The sequence below is a fragment of the Neolamprologus multifasciatus genome, chromosome 14, assembly GCF_963576455.1.
Source record: "Neolamprologus multifasciatus chromosome 14, fNeoMul1.2, whole genome shotgun sequence".
NCBI lineage: Eukaryota > Metazoa > Chordata > Actinopteri > Cichliformes > Cichlidae > Neolamprologus > Neolamprologus multifasciatus.
Window position 1 is genome coordinate 9,692,335 of NC_140452.1, and position 17,945 is coordinate 9,710,279.

The window sequence follows — 17,945 nt, forward strand, 5'->3', positions numbered from 1 at the left end:
ATAATTTGATTTCCTTTCCAATCTTTGTCATCTGGATTTTACAGTTCAGTATAGTGGTGGATTCAGACTCCTAATTAAGAGCCTAATGTAATATAGCAGACCACAGGAATGACGAACTTGGCATCAATCAAACAGCAATGAGATGGCTGATAGTTCAAATGTACCACTTGGGAGGCTTTTTGCTCCTCAAAAGCGACGCACCAGCATCTCCCTGACTGACAGACGAGCGTGCCTCATGTCGCTGTGACGTTTCTTCCATCATCATTTAAATTCATGAGTCATGCACTCACGAGCAGCAGCATTTACCTCGTTCAAATCGCCGAGCTCACGTTCAAAAAATGTCAGCTAAGAATATACGAATATATATGTAATATCTGCGTGTAATGAAAGCGCATGACTCTGAAGACTCCCATAACAGGAAGCATTTTTTTTAAATGGGTAACATCATCTTCATATCAGCTGTAAGGTTATCCTTTACATTCGAAGTGAGAGAGGGTTTTTCCTTTGCCCGTGATTGCCATGTTAAGTTACTTAGTGCCACTTAAAGGCAGGGTAATTACAATACCCTGCTATATGTACTGAAGTCTTCCTCGACAGTGCATAGTAATGTGATGATGCGATGATGAAGAGCTCCACAAACAAAGCATGGAGACGATAAAGCCAAGTAAGCCAATTAAATCTCGAACCAGCCTCATCGCACACAGCATAACCTTGAGACAGACTTTGTTATGCTGCCCTTCAAACCTGTCGCTTCTCGCCACATAATGGCAAACTGAAAAACTCTGAAGTCACTCAGATTTCCTGCATAATTGCTCTCCCAGTTTCTTAATGCCTGGCTTAGCACTGCATAGCATTTACGCCATTAACATGAACAGCAGCAGCACTCTGCTAAGCCTTATTAATTAGAGAGAGGGGGCATGGAAAGAGTATTGGCATGTCCTCAGTTACCAATGGCCAGAATAATGAGCTTCTACCCACCGAACAGAGGTCATTCTCCCTGGAGACGGACAAGTCAAAATCCTTGCAGCTGCCCTCGTTTGGCCTGAACACTGATGGGTGTACAGTGGCACTGAATACAATATATTTTACTCTCCTGCTGCTCAGATGAAGATTTTAAAAGCTGAGATGCTTCTATTTAAATTGAGGCTGCAGAGGAAATCAATTTGGGAGCATTTGTGTTGTTGTTGTTAATTAGTTGTGCCATGGTGCTGTAATATACATTCAGAGAGCTTTCCCAACTCGTTCCGTGTGGGATGTTTTTCTTCCAACTGTGTTTATGGATTACGCATGTGTTTCTGTGACGCTCTGCTCCTCGTCAGCACTCCCAGGTATGTTCATTAGTACTGTGGAGCTAATAATAACTGCTCTGAGCCTTGTGGGACACAGTAGCTCTTGTACACACAGCAACAAGAAAACTGAAAAACATGTTTATTCTCTATGGGAACCTTATATGGTACGCAAGGAACTACTAAACGGAGTCCAAGGTTTGTTTGTTTATGTGAAAGTTTCTCTTTGAGGCGCTAAGAGGTTTTGCCACCTCCACTCCGTGGTGTGATTTTCAGCCAAGCTGTTACCCAGAATGAGAACAAATTACCCACACTGCAGTAATTCCTTTCTGTGTGGCTTATTCCTAAGATGTTTATATTGGCATCCAAATAAATGAGACTCCAAACACCCACAAGTTCAGCACTATCATTAGAGAAAACACTGTTAAATGACAAAAATGCAGTTGACTGAGTGCTGTGCCTTCATGTTTGTAGGCATGTATTAATCCCTACTGACCACACATATTGTGAGAGTATATTAAAGACCTAGAGCCATCTGCCCAAAGTAAAGTTTTATATATTTTCACTGCAGATCAGAAATACATATCAACTTCAAACTGTTATCAGGCAATTGTAAAAAAAAAGATTCAGATAAACTACTGCAGATGTATGTTTCAGTATCTGGTTTGCCTACATTAAAGGACTGACAAGTTGTTTTTTGTCAACTACAATATGTATTTAGCATTTAGTGTGTATTAGTCATACTGACATGTGTTTACGGTAAAAACACAACAGGTTAACCTATAAAACAGTTTAACAGTGAATGAATGAATAAATTGAAAGGTACATAAAAGTAGGGAATTACTATTATTATTTATATCAATAGCAATATATTTGTCCAATCTAATCCTGTAAGGTACTACAGGTACTGAGGAATAAAGACCATACCTGTAAAGCTAATCTTTTCTCACTATACAAATACATGAACTTTGACGCAAAAAGTGTAGTTTCTCAGTGTCTTCTCCCCCCATGACAGCGAGAGCAGCAGGGTGTACTACAAAGCAAGATTACTGGCTTAGTGAGCCATGTAGACCTTAAAAGCCAGAGTTTCACCTGGCTGGATCACCATGGTAACTCAATACATAACCTAGTCCAAAACGGGTGATGTTCAAAGTTTCAGTTTGAAATGGGCTGGAACCTTTTTTTTAGTTTATTAACAGTAGGATGTGCAATAAATAAAGTGTGACATAGATTCCCTGCTTCGGTTTCAGCAGCACATACTGTGTGTTTTACATTGTCTCTGGAATTTCCATGTATTCAGCTGGTGACCCAGTAAGTGGATACATTTTTATGTTTGTCTTTTTAAATCTGCAGCCGAGTCTTCCTTTTTCATACTGCTGGAAAAGCAGCTAGAGCACAAATTAGAAACTGAAAAAAGATTTGCTGCGACGGAATATTAGGGACACATTAGGGGAAAAGAATATTGTTGATCATTTTGAGAATAAAGTCAAAATTTCAAGATTAAAGTCGAAAATGTATTTTGAGATGTGAAGATTACCGTTACTGTTTCACAACAAACTGCCATGGCTGCTATACCCTTTACAAAACCTTGTTTAAATGAGTTGGTGACACAAACTGATCAGCCACCTTGTGATAAGACATACATCCTCTGTATTGCACCACGATATCACCATTGATAACCTTTCATTTGTCCATTTCAAGCCATTCCCTTTTGTGATAATCCACTCGTCTGCATTTGTGTTTTTCTGCCTGACCACAAGCACCTTTTCAAAACTGATTCTGAAGTACAATTTCACTAACTCAGAGGGTCCAGCAACCGTGGCAGTTTGTCTTGAAACAACAACTGTAATCTCCATATTTTGACTTTTTTCTCAAAACTGAATTACGACTTTAATCTTGAAATTTCAAATTTATTCTCAAAACCTTTATTTTTCTTAATGTGGCACTAATACTCCTTCCTAATTTGCAAGCTGTTGGATCAACAGGATAAATTTTACTTTGATCTGACAGCAAACAAAAGATTTTCACATCTCCTGTATTTGGCAATCAGACAAAGTTGGAAATGAACACACTGAGTAACCTTTAATGTTTGAGTGTCTGCAGTCTTAATCTCTCATGTTAGAAATAAACAGCAGCACACCGAGCAGAAAATAAGTATAATAACTATTTATTTCACCTGCACTTGTAACGATCTAATCAAAAGGTTAATGATTTTACTATCTTGTATTATTTTGCAGCAGCAGCATCAGATTTTACTGTTATTTTTCTAGATCTTTAGAGAGCTCTATCACCGGTTCTTCAGATGATGCATCTGAATGAAGCAAGCCCTTAATTCTTAAGTTTTATGCAGAAAAGTCGAACGATGTGTCTCACGCTCACAATTACGTGAGTGAGCACAGTCTCTGAATCAAAAAAGCCTGAGTTAACAAAGAACGATGATAGTCACAAACGTGGTACTCATCGTCAATCAAACTTTGATCATAACAGCGACAATAACAATAATAAACAATAAAATAACAAAGAATAAATGTATGACACATGAATAATCCTAAATGTATTGGTATGTGTGCGTAAATTGTTTCTTTAGTTATACATTTCTCCATCTCTGAATTTTATTTAATCATTCATTTATCTCCCAGCAAAACAGCTTTGATTGACACACTGTTGCAATAAGAATAGTTTTTTAAGCAAAATTTCATGCGTGCCTGTGTGTCTACACACTTTCAATTACAGACAATCGAGACACGCAGCCATATAACTCAGTTCCGCTCAACTGCAATGGGAAACTGTTGTCATGAATATTTTATCTCTGGATGTGGTGAAAGCAAAGCAGACGTCAAGCTGCTGAGCAGCTACACAACTCAAATCTCTTTACACTTGTCTTGCTTCCAGTCTGTACCTCTCTCCAGCTAGCATCAATCACAAACAGAAGCCTCGACTTGACTGCTAAACACATTCTTTCAGCCACGGTTATTAGTGACAATTCAAACATAAAATATCCTCGGCATATAATTGGGGAGCCGTGAAAACCAAGTGACGCTGTCAGAGGCAAAACTGTTGACCACTGGGACATGTGACATTAAATGTAAAATGAAATTATTAGTTACGCTTAAGCGGCCGTCTGAAAAGACAGCAGTTCAGACTAAGGAAAGAGAAAGTCGTGCTTTTGCCGCCTATATCTCATAAAAACACCATCCAGCAACTTTCCTTCAATTTCTATTGCAAGGAATAAGAGCTGTGAGTGTTTATGGAGATGTTTAATATATCATAAAGAAAGAGTCATCTGCTAACTTCTGTTCATTACCATGTTAATATAACAATGTCTACAATTAACCCCGCCCCCTTGAAACCTGAATGCAAAGTAACAGTAGCTAATTAACCAAACAGATCATTGCTTGGAGAGGCCTTAGAGGAAACTGTATAAAGTCATTAAAGCATTAATTTTATCCACTAAGAAGACACCTCTACTATTAAAGGGGAGCTTTAACAATTAGAAGCAGCATATATTTTCCACATGATCACATGCTTATGGGGCCTGAGAAATGCCCTGAGCATGCTAATTAAGACAGCAGTGTGGCTGACCTTCACCACCTGAGCAGCACTGGGCATTAATTCCTGCAGACATGCACATTCTTCAAGCATCTTCTTCAAAAATAAAGAATTCATTGCTCCTTCATTGTAATTGAAGCTTCCAATCAAAATGGGAAGAAATTAAGATAAAAAGCTACAGAAACAGGACAATTACCTTATGGAGCACTTGGCTTTTTCCCTTTGTTTTCCTTGTCAAAAGAACCGAGCTGGAATGCAGCTTACTACGGGCAACAAATTACAATGTAACAGCATGAAACTGCTCAGCGTCATGCCTCATAATCATTGACTTATTCATCAGCTGACAAGTGAAATCACAGACTCCTAACTCTCTCCAACACACTTAAACTTGGGCAGGTTGTGAGAGTAAGCCACGTTAGCTGTCATTCATTTTTTAAATACGGAAAGTGGACCATGAGTGTTCGTGTCTCACCCATAGTCCATCCAAATGTTTACGCATGTGAAAGAAAGAAAGTTAATGCACTAGCATTAGCATTAACTTTCTTCAAGTTACATATCATTGATATGAGGAACTTTGGTTTATTAGTGTGCCAGTGACATCTTTCATTTATGCGAGTATGGGGAAAATAAATTATTAAAGTGGAACTATTTTGCTTTTTCTTGTTTTATGTCATATAGTTGCTGTTAAAATGGTGTGTAGTGATATTAAACATGTGACCCAATATCAGCTGCTCAGGACAGTTCAGGAAACTTGTGGGTGAAGCAAGAAGACAAAACTAAATAAACTGACTATCTGCTAATATTTATACGAATTTTACTTTTGAAATGTAAATTTTAAAGGTGTTCCAACTCATTCTAATGTCTAATGCACTGACAAGCACAGGACCTTTTACAGAGTTGTCACTGATTTACAGTCTGCAGCGACAGAATCAACAAAACAGCTGATTATAAAATCTGGTGTCACTTTTCCCACAGTGTTCATCCATTCTACTTAACTTCATATCATTTTAGATAAACACTAAGCTGTTTATCAGAGCTGCCCGAGGCCACTAGTTCATGTTGTCCTCCCATCCAAGCAGCAAAAGGCACATTATTCTATTTAAGGTGTGAAAGGCTATGTTTCCACATAATTTATTTCCGACAAGAAATTGTACTGGCAACTGAAAAATTCTGGTTCACTGAAAGGGATAACCCTGGGAGTTCTTAAAAGTGCCTTAGCAAGGTCTGGGTCACACGGAGCGTGAACAACAGCTTTTATTCTCATTCAGTTGTGAAATTCGCTGCATATCTCTTCATTTGATACTTGACTTCAGCTAATATTTTGGCATATTTTTTTTCCTGAGTCTTCAATTTTTGGTAGATCTGGAAGCGGTGAAGGCCACAGCACATGATTCACACCATTTTCACATTTATCAAACTATTCACCGTGCCTCTGTGCCCTTCTCCAGTTATGTTTTCCCATTGATCTGTCACCTGTGCGGCTAAATATGAATGAAAGAGAATTAAATCATCTGGATTTTATCCAGGTATGCAACACTTTAAAATGTCAAGAGTACACGAGGGCGTGTGGTTTAGCATCAGCACTTACTTGGACACCAGAGAGAAGGCTTCAGCACATACAGCTGGACATGGCACCAGCTTGATCATCACGTGTTCGGCAGCAGCTTGGAAATGCGCCCGCGTAACCTTGTCGAGCACCGAGGCCAATGTGGCCACATCGCCAGCTTTTGTGCTGGGATCTCCGCCCGCTGTGTCCAAGATGTTTCCCCCATGCACCACAAGTATTAGCACATGGGTCTTACATTTTCTCTGCAAGGGTGTTGAAAAGGGACACGTTAAACACGGGAGTGAAAGGGAGAGAAAAAATAAGGTCAACATTTTGTGAAAGGGATGAGTACTCCTCCATGTTATTGGCTACTAGTGAACAGAGGCTGTTTTGTAATGGTCCTACCTCTGTATCGTCCACTCCTTCAATGCTGCTCTGAGGGGCACAGCGTGGACCTCCCAGCTGGTACAGACCCTCTGTATTGCATGAGTAAAGTATAGGGGCAGGAAGTAGCAGCAAGGGAGAACGAAGGAAGGAACAGAGACAGAGAAAAGGAAAGACTGGGTCACGGCAGGAGATACTTCAGCCAGACACACTAATAACAAAAGCATAAATGGATATTGATTAGTGAATATGGTCAACATTACGAAAGCCTCTTCATCTCTCTCTATTTCGACTTCAAACTGTGCAGTGGTTCAATATGCCCTGAGGCTCAAATAAAACAAGCATGAGATTCAGAGATCAGTACCAAACAGCAAACAGCAGTAGTTTTTTCTGTGGCAGCATCTACAGCACAGCATCACGTGAGATGCAGAAAGAAAGATGAGGGCACAGTTTTTGTTTTGTGTTTTTTAATATCCACCAGTATCTCTCCTTCCCTTTTGAAGGTGCAGCATTTCTTTGGAACCTGGCCAAACTCATTACCCTCTCCGGAAGCCTCTGCATGCTGTGTCATCCTATTCCTGAGCTCTCTCCTGTCTCTCTATTTTCTCTCTCCCGGCTTAAGGCGCAGCTCTGTGCTTTTGCTTGCTCGCTCGCTCGTTGTTTATTTGGCCCCGTCGTCTGGGACTGACTGTCATGGGAGGCTCTCACAGACTCATGCACCGTCGGCTTCCTTCTACCCAGTTCCCAGCCCACAGCTTGCCTCCAACTGCCTGCTTGTCTAGAACAGATCAGCACACACAGGGGACTCAGCATACTGCACTATTCTAGTCACAAAGTAACAGGAAATCAATGGAGTAAGTTTTTTGGGTTTTTTTTTTTTACTGAAATAGGAAAGTAGGGTAGAAAAGTTCTTCCAAAAACCTTGAAGTATTTTAGCGTGCAAACACTGCCGAAGAGCAAAATGTTGTGGAAATTGACAGCAAATACAAAACCTCAGCTGCTTGACAAGAAGATGGCTGTATCTACTTTTTGATTATTCATTAATGTGTCAAACATGAGGCCACTGATATAACAACAGGTGAAGAGTGAAGAACAGTCTGGATTCAAACCGAGAACTTTCTTGCTTTATTGTCCGCACAAAATGATTAAAATGAGAATTAACTGTTGACTTTTCAGTTTCCCCAACCATTAGCACCATTAACATGTCAAACAAGCACATAAAGCTACCGACACAATTCTCAACAGATTTTGTCTTTATTTAAATCCATCATTTTAAGCTTTGAAAAACTGTCCGTTTTGTTTTCAAGACATGCATGTGTCTTAATAAAATTATGAACACCATTTAATTAATGGAACTATTTGTATTTAACATATTACTGTGAAAGCTGGTTGAAGTCCGGACGGAGACACAAATTGAGGCCGTGTCAAGAAGGGGATCTGCCAGGTCAAACATTTGGAGGTACCCTTATGGCAAGGGAGTGACTCACAAACTGACATGAATAAACCAAAACCAAACTTTTATTACACAGAAAGAAGTAATCACAAATAGTACAAAAAGTCCAGAACATACATTTTAAATTCTCAACAAATACAACCACAAAGACAGAGGAGGGGATATTACCAGAGAGCCAGACACCAGGAAAACTGATGCTATAAACACAACAAGGACTAATCGGTGGAGTGGAAATACCTGGGATACAAGAACCAGCTGTTAGGTTTTGTAATGTTGATTGTCATTTATGCTTAGAAACATCTACTTATATATGCTTAGAGTTTTATAATTAGTTTTAGATTGGTAGAGGTGTATAATCGATTGTGTAGTGATAGGATGTGTGATCCTTAATTGTCTGCAAAGGCTTTGTGCGCATTCCAGAGTGTTCTGGCATCCACACCCACACTCTCGGAGCATGGGAGAGGTCGTACCTTCTCTTATTGTTTTATGGTAGGATAAACGTGGCTATATCTGTTTTAGGCTAAGTGCCTTTTGTTTAGATGAACTGCTGGACTTCCAGACCAGCAGGTTTAGGGAAGTCATTTATGGGGTCACACTCTGACCCCCCCCACACACACACACACACACACACAGGCAAGGTACTGTTTTTTTGTATGTAGACGTCGTATGTTAATGAACCTAAGCATATTCATGTAACCTCAATAAAAGAGCAGTGTTACGGGGGAGCGGACGAGAGCAACTGGGAACTGGGGCCAAGCGAAGGAACGGCGTTTGTCCGGTTCTCTCCCGTGCACGAGAAACATGAAGAACTTTGCCTACTTCGTGTCTTGCTTTGCTGTGTAATTATATTGTCTTCAACGATCCAGCGAATAGGTTCAAGCTACAAACCTATCACCAGGAAAAAACTAATCAAGGACAATGAGACAAGAAAAGTAAAAGTAAAAAGAAGATACAAGAGACAAGTCAAATCAAAGCTAAGGCTCTAAGGTAAAAATGAAAAGCAAACAAAAAATTCTCAGAAACAGCCAGAAAACTCAAAATAACCCAAAAACCTACAAACCATAACAATTATGCCTGATAGACGCAGACCAGAAATCTTCTGGTTTAAACTCTTTTTGGTTCCCTTGAGAGAAAAGATGGAAAAACTTTAAGAGTAATGACTCACAAAATGCTCTAAACTCACTTTCAGCAAATAAAACCTGAAGACATCTTAAGGTGAAACCACTCGAAAAATCTGACCATAGACACACTAACAGAATCACTTGGAACAGTGTGCGAGAAATGAAAATCTTGAGTGAAACCTGGAGAAATTGGAGCAGCACCAGAGAGCGGAAAGCTGAAATAGGTTTCATTACATGTTCGCAGAATAATATCACTGTGGCTGAATGAATGACATAAGATTAATTTGGCTTGGAGAAAAGGAAATGTTGCAGTGACAGTTTAGATTTTTGATGTCCAAAAAAGAATAAGGCCAGCGGATCCTGATTCTCTCATATCATTTACTGATTAAACTAGATAGGACAATGACATTGCATCCAAGAAATGCCAGTATAAATAAAACCTACATCTGAAACATGAAAAATGAACTGGCTGCCAATGGGCAGCAAACAGCTGCTTTCAGCAGGTTGTAAAGAGAAAGACAAAGGAAAGAGCAGAGCTTCACTCCTCACCTCGGTCATTTGTGAAAACAGCACACATGCTGCGCTCCTCCTGGCTTCAACATTAAGTGAGGCATTTGTCTGATATGGGTGCAAACTGGCAAAATCATGTTTCTATTGGTGCAGCTCAGTGGTATAAACTTGCCTTCCTGTGGCTAAAGCTAAACCATTTTCTTCCATCTACAGCAGACTTTTTTTGCTGCGGGGGTGGGGGGATTCTTACCATCTGCGTTTCTTTTTCATTTTCTTGTGTTTCTTCTCTCAGAGGTCTGAGTCCTCCCGGTCAATATGGGCTTTATGAAGCACATATTGATCTAACCTAGAAAGCACCGAGTGGGAAGTTGACAGTGCCCTAGTTCAGTGGCATCGTGGCCATTTCCAGTGGCTCTAAGCCCAGTCAGGCACACGCTAACAGCAGGCGAACAGAGTGCGTCAATGCATCTGTTGTCATACTGAGATATTTCATAAGTTATCTACGAGAGACGGAAAGGAAAATTGAGCTTAGGAACAGAAATTGAAATCTACAGAAAAAATCTCCAAGAGCTGAAAGTGAAAGGTTGAAAATACTGACATATTGATCTCTGTCAGGATGCCCCTTGTGTGTCATTCTGTCAGTGTAACTATGATTTAAAATGTCATTGTCTATAAAATGGTGGCTTCTTTTTGTCTCATTTATCACCTTGGATTTAGCAGATGGAAGGAAAACAAAAGCAGCAGGATGAGACTAACTTCCAGACAACAGAGTTATAGCTTCCCCAGGGTCTATGAAAATGGCAAAGCGCACTCAAAGTTTCCTGTCTGTTGGAGTGTGATTCAATTCATTAGAGTTCCAGTATCATGGTGAATTATCTGTGTTCCTGCAAAGACGCGAACAGAAAACAGCAGCATTTTTCCTTCCCATCTTTGATTGAACAAGATACACTATAGACTCAAGCAGCAAGACAAAATGTGTGATACAGAGCAAAGCTGCATGATGTACTAAACAGGTGTGGGAGAATAATCCGCAAAGAGTGTATTTAAAAAACAAACATTTAACTTAAACTTGCAAGTGCATTTTCAACATAAAACCTACACTGACGTATTATGACTGCATAGAATCTCTAGGGTGAATGTTGCAGGCGGTATAACATTCGGCACAGCATCGCTAGACTCTTTCACGTCTCTGTCACATATTCTCACTGTGAACCTGCCCTCACCTGTGAAGAGAATGGGTTACACGTTGCACACCTGCCAGTTCTGGTGTTCTCTAGCGAATGCCAATCGAGCTGCATGATACATGGCTGTGTGAGCAGTCCGACTAAACGGATTCTAGCCATTTAGTCAGAAAGATGGACATGAATAGCCGACTGGAGGTCATGTTGGGGTGGCTGTAGCGTAAAGCAGGTCACCTACTAACTGGAAGGTTGGTGGTTTAATCCCTGTCTGCTCCAGTCTGCATGCCAAATATCATTGGGTGACCCCATGTGATGCATCCATTGTAGTATGAATGTGTGTGAATGTTAAATGGGTGAATGAGGCAGTTGTCTAAAGCGCTTCGAGTACTCAGAGTAGAAAAGCGGTATATGAGAACCAGTCCTTTAACCATTTATCATGTTGTAGGCCTCCGTCAGTGCTCCTCCTGTTTCCCCTCACATAAAGGAGCTGCTTGCTGGTGCCCTTCTACGGCCTTGACCAGCTCATCTCATGTAATATTTCTTCGAAACTCTTGAAACTGTGCTGGGAGACACAGCTGAACCTCTTGCAACGGCACATATGAATGTGTTAGCTAGAGTACCTGTGCGACCTGAATGAACTGCATGTACCATCTCATACTACCAGTAGCTACAAGAACACTAGCAGAAAAAACACCTGTAGCCCAAAACTTATAAAATCCTGCCCTTCATGGCTGCCTATCTTGTTGCTTCTCCCTGTTATCACTTTCATTTGCACCAGAGCAGCAGAAACCGATTCATCCTTCGGTGATCTGGGTCAGTCTTACGAAGTTTAAATGACCTTGTGTTCTACTGCGATGGTCGAACGTTCCCTTGACTTTTGAGGAGTGTAATTATTTGAAAATGAATAAAAATGATACATGCTGCTTTTAGGTTTTTTTTTCTTTCTGTTTCAAATAAAAATGTCAGATGTCAAATGTGAAAATGTAAATTGAAAAGCTTGATGGAAGGCATTTATTTGTTATCACTGGAGTTGGTTGTGTGCCTCACAAGATACAGATTTCAACTTATTCAGGATGCAGCTGCTCAAATTCTACCCAAGATTTGAAGAAAAAAAGGATCATGTCACTCCAGTTACTCCATAACCTCTGCTGGCTATGAACTGCTTTCAGAAAACATTTTAGGATTTTCCTCCTGGTAGATAAAGCTTTTAATATCTTTCTTTCTCTCAGTCTACATTGTTAATAGACCCCTCAGGTCACAAGATGTTTCTCTCCTTCACAGATCCAAATCATTTCAACATTTTTTTGTAGCAAAATTTAAGCCGCTGAGAGAGACATTTATATACATGAGGCAAATAAATCATGCGTAACTTTGTAAGTTCTCACTATGTGTTTATTTGGATGAATGCTGTCTCGTAACTGGGTGAACAAGCCCCTCTGACCTCTGGCACAGTATAGGCATGCTAACAAACTCAGCCATCTGTTCAGCGCCGCTGGCATCAGGGGTCTGCTTTGTTGCCCTACTGAGAAAATACTCGAGGGGACCCCACCAGTCCTGCTGCATGACAAACCTGCTGACCGAACACATCAGCATACACACGCGCACATCCCATACGACTGTGCAGCTTATATACACTGACTGCAACCATCAAATGCACTCACAATCTGTGCCTAACAATCCCAGCTGCTCCCAATCTACATGACATGGCTGCTGTACAGCAACAAACGCTAACGCAGAACTCTACAGCACACAGAAGTGAGGAAGGAGAGGCTACTTAGTACTCACAACAAAACCCAAGCGTAGGAGACTTTGAATTCTTTGAATATAATCTACTTATTATTCTGTTTAGAATTTGCATTTGTATTATTCTGCCAAATCCAAAGGAAATAAAAGTTTACAAATATACCCAGAAATATATCGAAATATACTGATAATGAGCAGCATTGAAGACCAGTAAACAAGTCCACGACTAGTGGGACAAATCTAAGTACTATGTGTACTTTAGGCATGTGCATATACACTGGATCCATAAGTATTTGACTTTCTGCCTCCGTACATTACTACAGTGGACTTTCTAGTACAAGGTTGGACTCCCTTTACATTCAGAACTGCCTTCATTTTTCATGGTATGGATTCAATAAAGTGCTGCAAACATTCCTCAGAGATTTTAGTTCATACTGACATGACAGCATCATACAGTTACTGCAGATTTGTCAGCTGCATGTCCCAATAATTCCCCACTGGATTTCGATATGGTGACTGTGGAGGCCATTTTAGTACAGTGAAACCACCATCATGTGACTTGGCGCATTATCCTGCTTGAAGCAGCCATCAAAAGATTGGCACGGTGGTCATAAAGAGAGGAATGTGGTCAGCAACAATACTCAGGTAGGCTGTGCTGTTTAAACAATGCTTAGTTGGTACTAAAGGGCCCAAAGTGTGCCAAGAAAATATCCCCACACTATTACACCATCAGCAGCCTGAGCCATTGATACAAAGCAGAAAGGCTTGTCATGGGCTGGGTCATGTGACCCAGTGTTTGAGTTTTATGTATTTTTGTATCCATTTTTGATCTAGTTAATTTCTAGGTGCCTATTTAGTCCTTTATTTCTTAGTTGTTTCTGTCATCTCCCCCTGTACTCAGTCTCCCTGATTCGTGCGTCTACCTGTCATGTTTCATGTCTGTGTGGTTATGTTAAGTTCATGTCATGATTTATCTTCATGTCTCTGGGTTTCCTGTTTTATTTTGAAAGAGTCTGGTGTTCAGTGGCTATGTCCCAATTTAGGGTCTGCACGCTTGAAGTACGCACACTACGCGTACTACATACAGCGCGTACTATAAGTACGAGAAGTGCGGAAGTGGGAGGCTTGTGAAATGGGACGGTCTAGCCCTTCGTTGCGCTGTTCAGGTTGCCTAGCAACCATGATACTAACCGCAAGAAACGTTACATGACATCACTGTGATTAGTTGAGTATCTGAGGCTGAGGCCACAGGACTAATACATATATATATATATATATATATATATATATATATATATATATATATATATATACATATGCTTTAAAGCCAAGCTAACACTGAAAATACGAACATCACTAATATCACACAACTTTGCCACATGTGGCAACAGCAATGTTTTAATGTTCTTCGTTATTAAACATTCGCACATAATTAAGTGACGTCATATTCAGCACTTACTTTTGACAGTTCACTCTTGGCCGCTCCCTTCTGCCGTATTTTGCGGCAAAATTATCCACACCCACCATCGCGCTATGAATTGTGGGATATATGGGACCACGAAGCGTGCACCGGACCACGCTTGATATTTGGGGAATTCGACGGCGCATTTGGAGTATGCATTTGAAGTACACTTCGAATTGGGACAGCCGTCGTCGCGTGGCGGTGACGTAATCGCACTTGAAACGCGTACTTCAAGCGTGCAGACCCTGAATTGGGACACAGCAATTGTTCACTGCATTTAGGTTTACTCTCGCCTGTGCTGTAATTATGTTTCATTCTAGTAAGCTGTGTCCTCATGTGTCTCCACTTCCCCTGATCACCTCATGTGTGCATTTAGTCCTCAGTCTTGCTGTGTTCAGTGTAGCGTCGTCTGTGTTCTCACCTCCATGTTTTCACCGTTACATACACCGTCACCGTTTCATAGCCTTTGCAGTGATCATCATAGTCTCTGAGTCTTCTTAGTTTGTCACAGTATTAGTTTTCCCAGTTTAGTTATAGTCTAGTTTAGTCACGCTATCCCTGCTTTGTTTGTACACTTTGTCTTAAGCCATAATAAAGGCTCGCTTTCTGTTAAGTTCACTCCCGTCTACCCACTTGTGTACGCACCTGGGTCCATCACACACACCACCGCACGGCCTGTCTCCGCAGACCGTGACAAGGATACATGCTTTCATGTTATTTATGCCAAATTCTGACCCTGACAGCTGTGCAGATTTGGAGCTGACAGCAGCCATGAGACGCTATCCAGACGAATGTTTCCATTTCCTTGTTAACTGTTAAAACATGCATACAGTCTTACAATGATGCTCAGGGTAACAGCAACAAAAAATAACTTTATTGTGCACAAAAATCAATATACTGTATGCTGTACTCTATTTTTTTAATACACTGTTAAGCTCTTATTTTCTTGCAATGTTAAGTGGCAGAAACGAAGGCAGCTACATGCCACATAAACATTTATGGCAACACCCGATTAGCATTTCTAAGCAGTAGAAATCTATGTGGAGCTGAGTGACAGATGTGGTGTACTGCTTGGGTTCCTTCCTCCTTCCTATTTCATATCTTCGTTCTCGCTCCTGCTCGCTCTTCCTTTTACACCCCTCTCCTTCCCCCCTCATGGGGCTCCGGGCTGCGACAGTGTTGTCTGCGTGTGATTATCTGTTCCCCATGTGCGATTGCACAGCCTTTCTTGCTTCATATCCTGTCAGACAAGCATGCTCATATGCACACATCTGCACACATACAGATAAACAATTTTCACAGGCGTGAAAGTAAAAATAGACACAGAAATGGAGACACAAAGGTGCCTTTGTTAACAAAAGCATTATAACGACTGAATGCCTTTAAACATTGTAGAGATGAGGCTCGGTCTCATTAGCCACCTAGATCACCTCCTGTTTGTCTACAAAGCCCTCTCCATGGTCCGGCTCCATCTTACACGACCAACATCTTATACTCTACTTCCAGGTCCCTCTGGTCAGCTGATTGGACCACAGTCAGAAGCATCCAATCTCGATTTAAACTCAGAGGAGACTGTGGGTTCTCAGCATTCCCCTCACATTCAAACCTACCCATTTTCCACCGAGTCTTTAAAACTAGACTTAAAATGTATTTTTATTCATTAGCATTTGAGTCTTTCTAAATTTGCTCATGCACATTTGTTTGCCACGACTGTATAGTTTAGCACCTACTGGCACTTTATTACTTTTACTTAATTCTCATCTGTTCTCTTGTTTTTATCCATTCTGCCTGTTGAACAGCACTTTGATCAACGTGTGTTGTTTTTAAATGTGCTTTATAAATAATTTCGAGGTCGAGAATATTAAATCGCTAAAACCTTCAACTGCTAAAGAGCCACAATTTTATCCTGCAGCACAACTGTCTCCATTAAACTAAAAGACTATTTTTTTCTGACATGAATAGACGTAAACCCAGCTTTGTAACTAACAAATACGCAGCTTTGAGATTTGTTTATTCTTTCCCCAAGCTGGAGGAAATAGCAAGGACAGACAAGACCAAGCACTCAGCCATTCGCCTGATAAATAAACGGGCGTTTCTTGTCATCTTATTCCTGACATGCGTAAACTAGTGGACCATATTCGTCCAGGATGACCACACAGACTGTTCACATATGTAAAGAAACCAACATGTGTCTATTATAAGGTCAGCCAGGAGATCTGTGTCAGGTGGCTAATTTGTGCAATTTCTGAGCTGGTCAGTAGCAAACAAACCACTTTTACTTTGACATGGGCAACTACTTTGTGGGATAATTTCATTATTTTTGTCCCAATTAATTATGTTGGTCCAATGACTGATAATACCAAAGGTTTTTTTTTTCTTTAAGGTCAGAGATTGTATTATAAATATCTCACTCCTGCATCTTTTTTTTATTTGTTTCATTATTCTACAGTAATTGCTTTTGTCTTCCCAGCTTCTGTTTGCAATTTTGTTTTCAGAGAAAGACAAAAACATTAATTTAATGGGAATTAAAGCAAGAGTGACATTGTGCCTATCCAAGCATCGTGTGTTAAAAATGACTGCGGGGATGCATGGGTAGAATACAGATGAGCCTCAGACCTTAAATTTATGTTTTCTGTCTCACTCTGTGTGTTTTCTGAATAGAGCTCCGGGGTGCATTCACAAAAGAGAGCCGTGGTGCTCCACAGAAAACAGAAAATCATTCTCCCATTCAATATATTTCTCTCCAGGTCACTTAGTGTGGAATTATATTTCCACCATATATTATGTAGCCAGAGAAACATCATCTGTGGCTGGTTATTTGGTAGGGCTTATCACTTAGTCATCTCTACCAAAGTGTTTGATGTAGCAATTTCAGATAATGTTATCCCAGCTTGGCACCGCACGCCAAGAAAGCAGCCAAGTCGGAGTCAGTCACTTTTGTTTATCAAGCAGCCCATATTTTTTCAAAAAAAGATCACTTATGTAATGTGGCTATTTCAGGTCTGACTGTATTATATCGTATTAGTCAGTCAAAGAAGTGGAGAAACACAGGAATGAAAGGAGCACAGCATAAATATACAGATAATAATCTTTGCATAGTAAACAGATGGGAAGTATGAAAGATGCTGGAGCGGTGGCCGATGTGAGATCGCAGCATCTTACCGAGCAGAGAGTGCAGAGGAGAATAAGGGGCAGTTGTGCTCCAGGCATTCCTCTCTGTTGCTGAGATTTTCATCACTGTAAGTCACCTCTACTGCAAGAGAAAGTGTTTATAGGAGCCAGTGGCTTGTGGAGTAATGAAAGTAGGAAGAAAAGAGAGGGAATAAAAGAACATGATGAGGCTTATGGAATGAATGGGCATAGAAACTGTGGAGAAATATAAGATGGAAAGAGCCAGCTATGTTTCTGAGAAAACAGAAACCGATGGAGATTAAAGGGCAGTGGATGTCAGCTCAACTGCTAAAAAGACTGACTGACAATAGTCCAGCTGCAGGTTATCTAGCTGCACTTTATGTTTTCCTGATTATCGCAGATTTTAATTGATAATAAAAATCCCACAGGAAGCAAACCACAACACAGCAATGTGATTCAGCCTTCTTCTTATTTTTCATTAAAAACCACTGACAGTAAATCACCAGCAATGAGGTGATTAAACAAATGGGCAGCTGTAGCAGCTGCGGTTATTAGTGACTCATTTACCTGGTATGAGA

General features: G+C 40.5%; 1 protein-coding gene across 6 annotated transcripts in view; it reads right to left on the reverse strand.

Annotated features, from left to right (window-relative positions):
- Positions 1 to 17,945, reverse strand: part of pitpnm3 (PITPNM family member 3) — a 110,523-nt gene that overhangs the window by 39,405 nt on the left and 53,173 nt on the right. For all 6 annotated transcript variants that reach the window (XR_014868756.1, XR_014868757.1, XR_014868754.1 and 3 more), the window contains exons 4-5: positions 6,787 to 6,857; positions 6,424 to 6,644 (exon numbers count right to left, since the gene is read on the reverse strand). Coding sequence is in view for 1 of the 6 variants with exons in the window: in XM_085131005.1 (XP_084987131.1) it covers positions 6,424 to 6,644; positions 6,787 to 6,857 (292 nt within the window). In the remaining 5 variants the exon portion in view is untranslated. The remainder of the gene's footprint in view (positions 1 to 6,423; positions 6,645 to 6,786; positions 6,858 to 17,945) is intronic.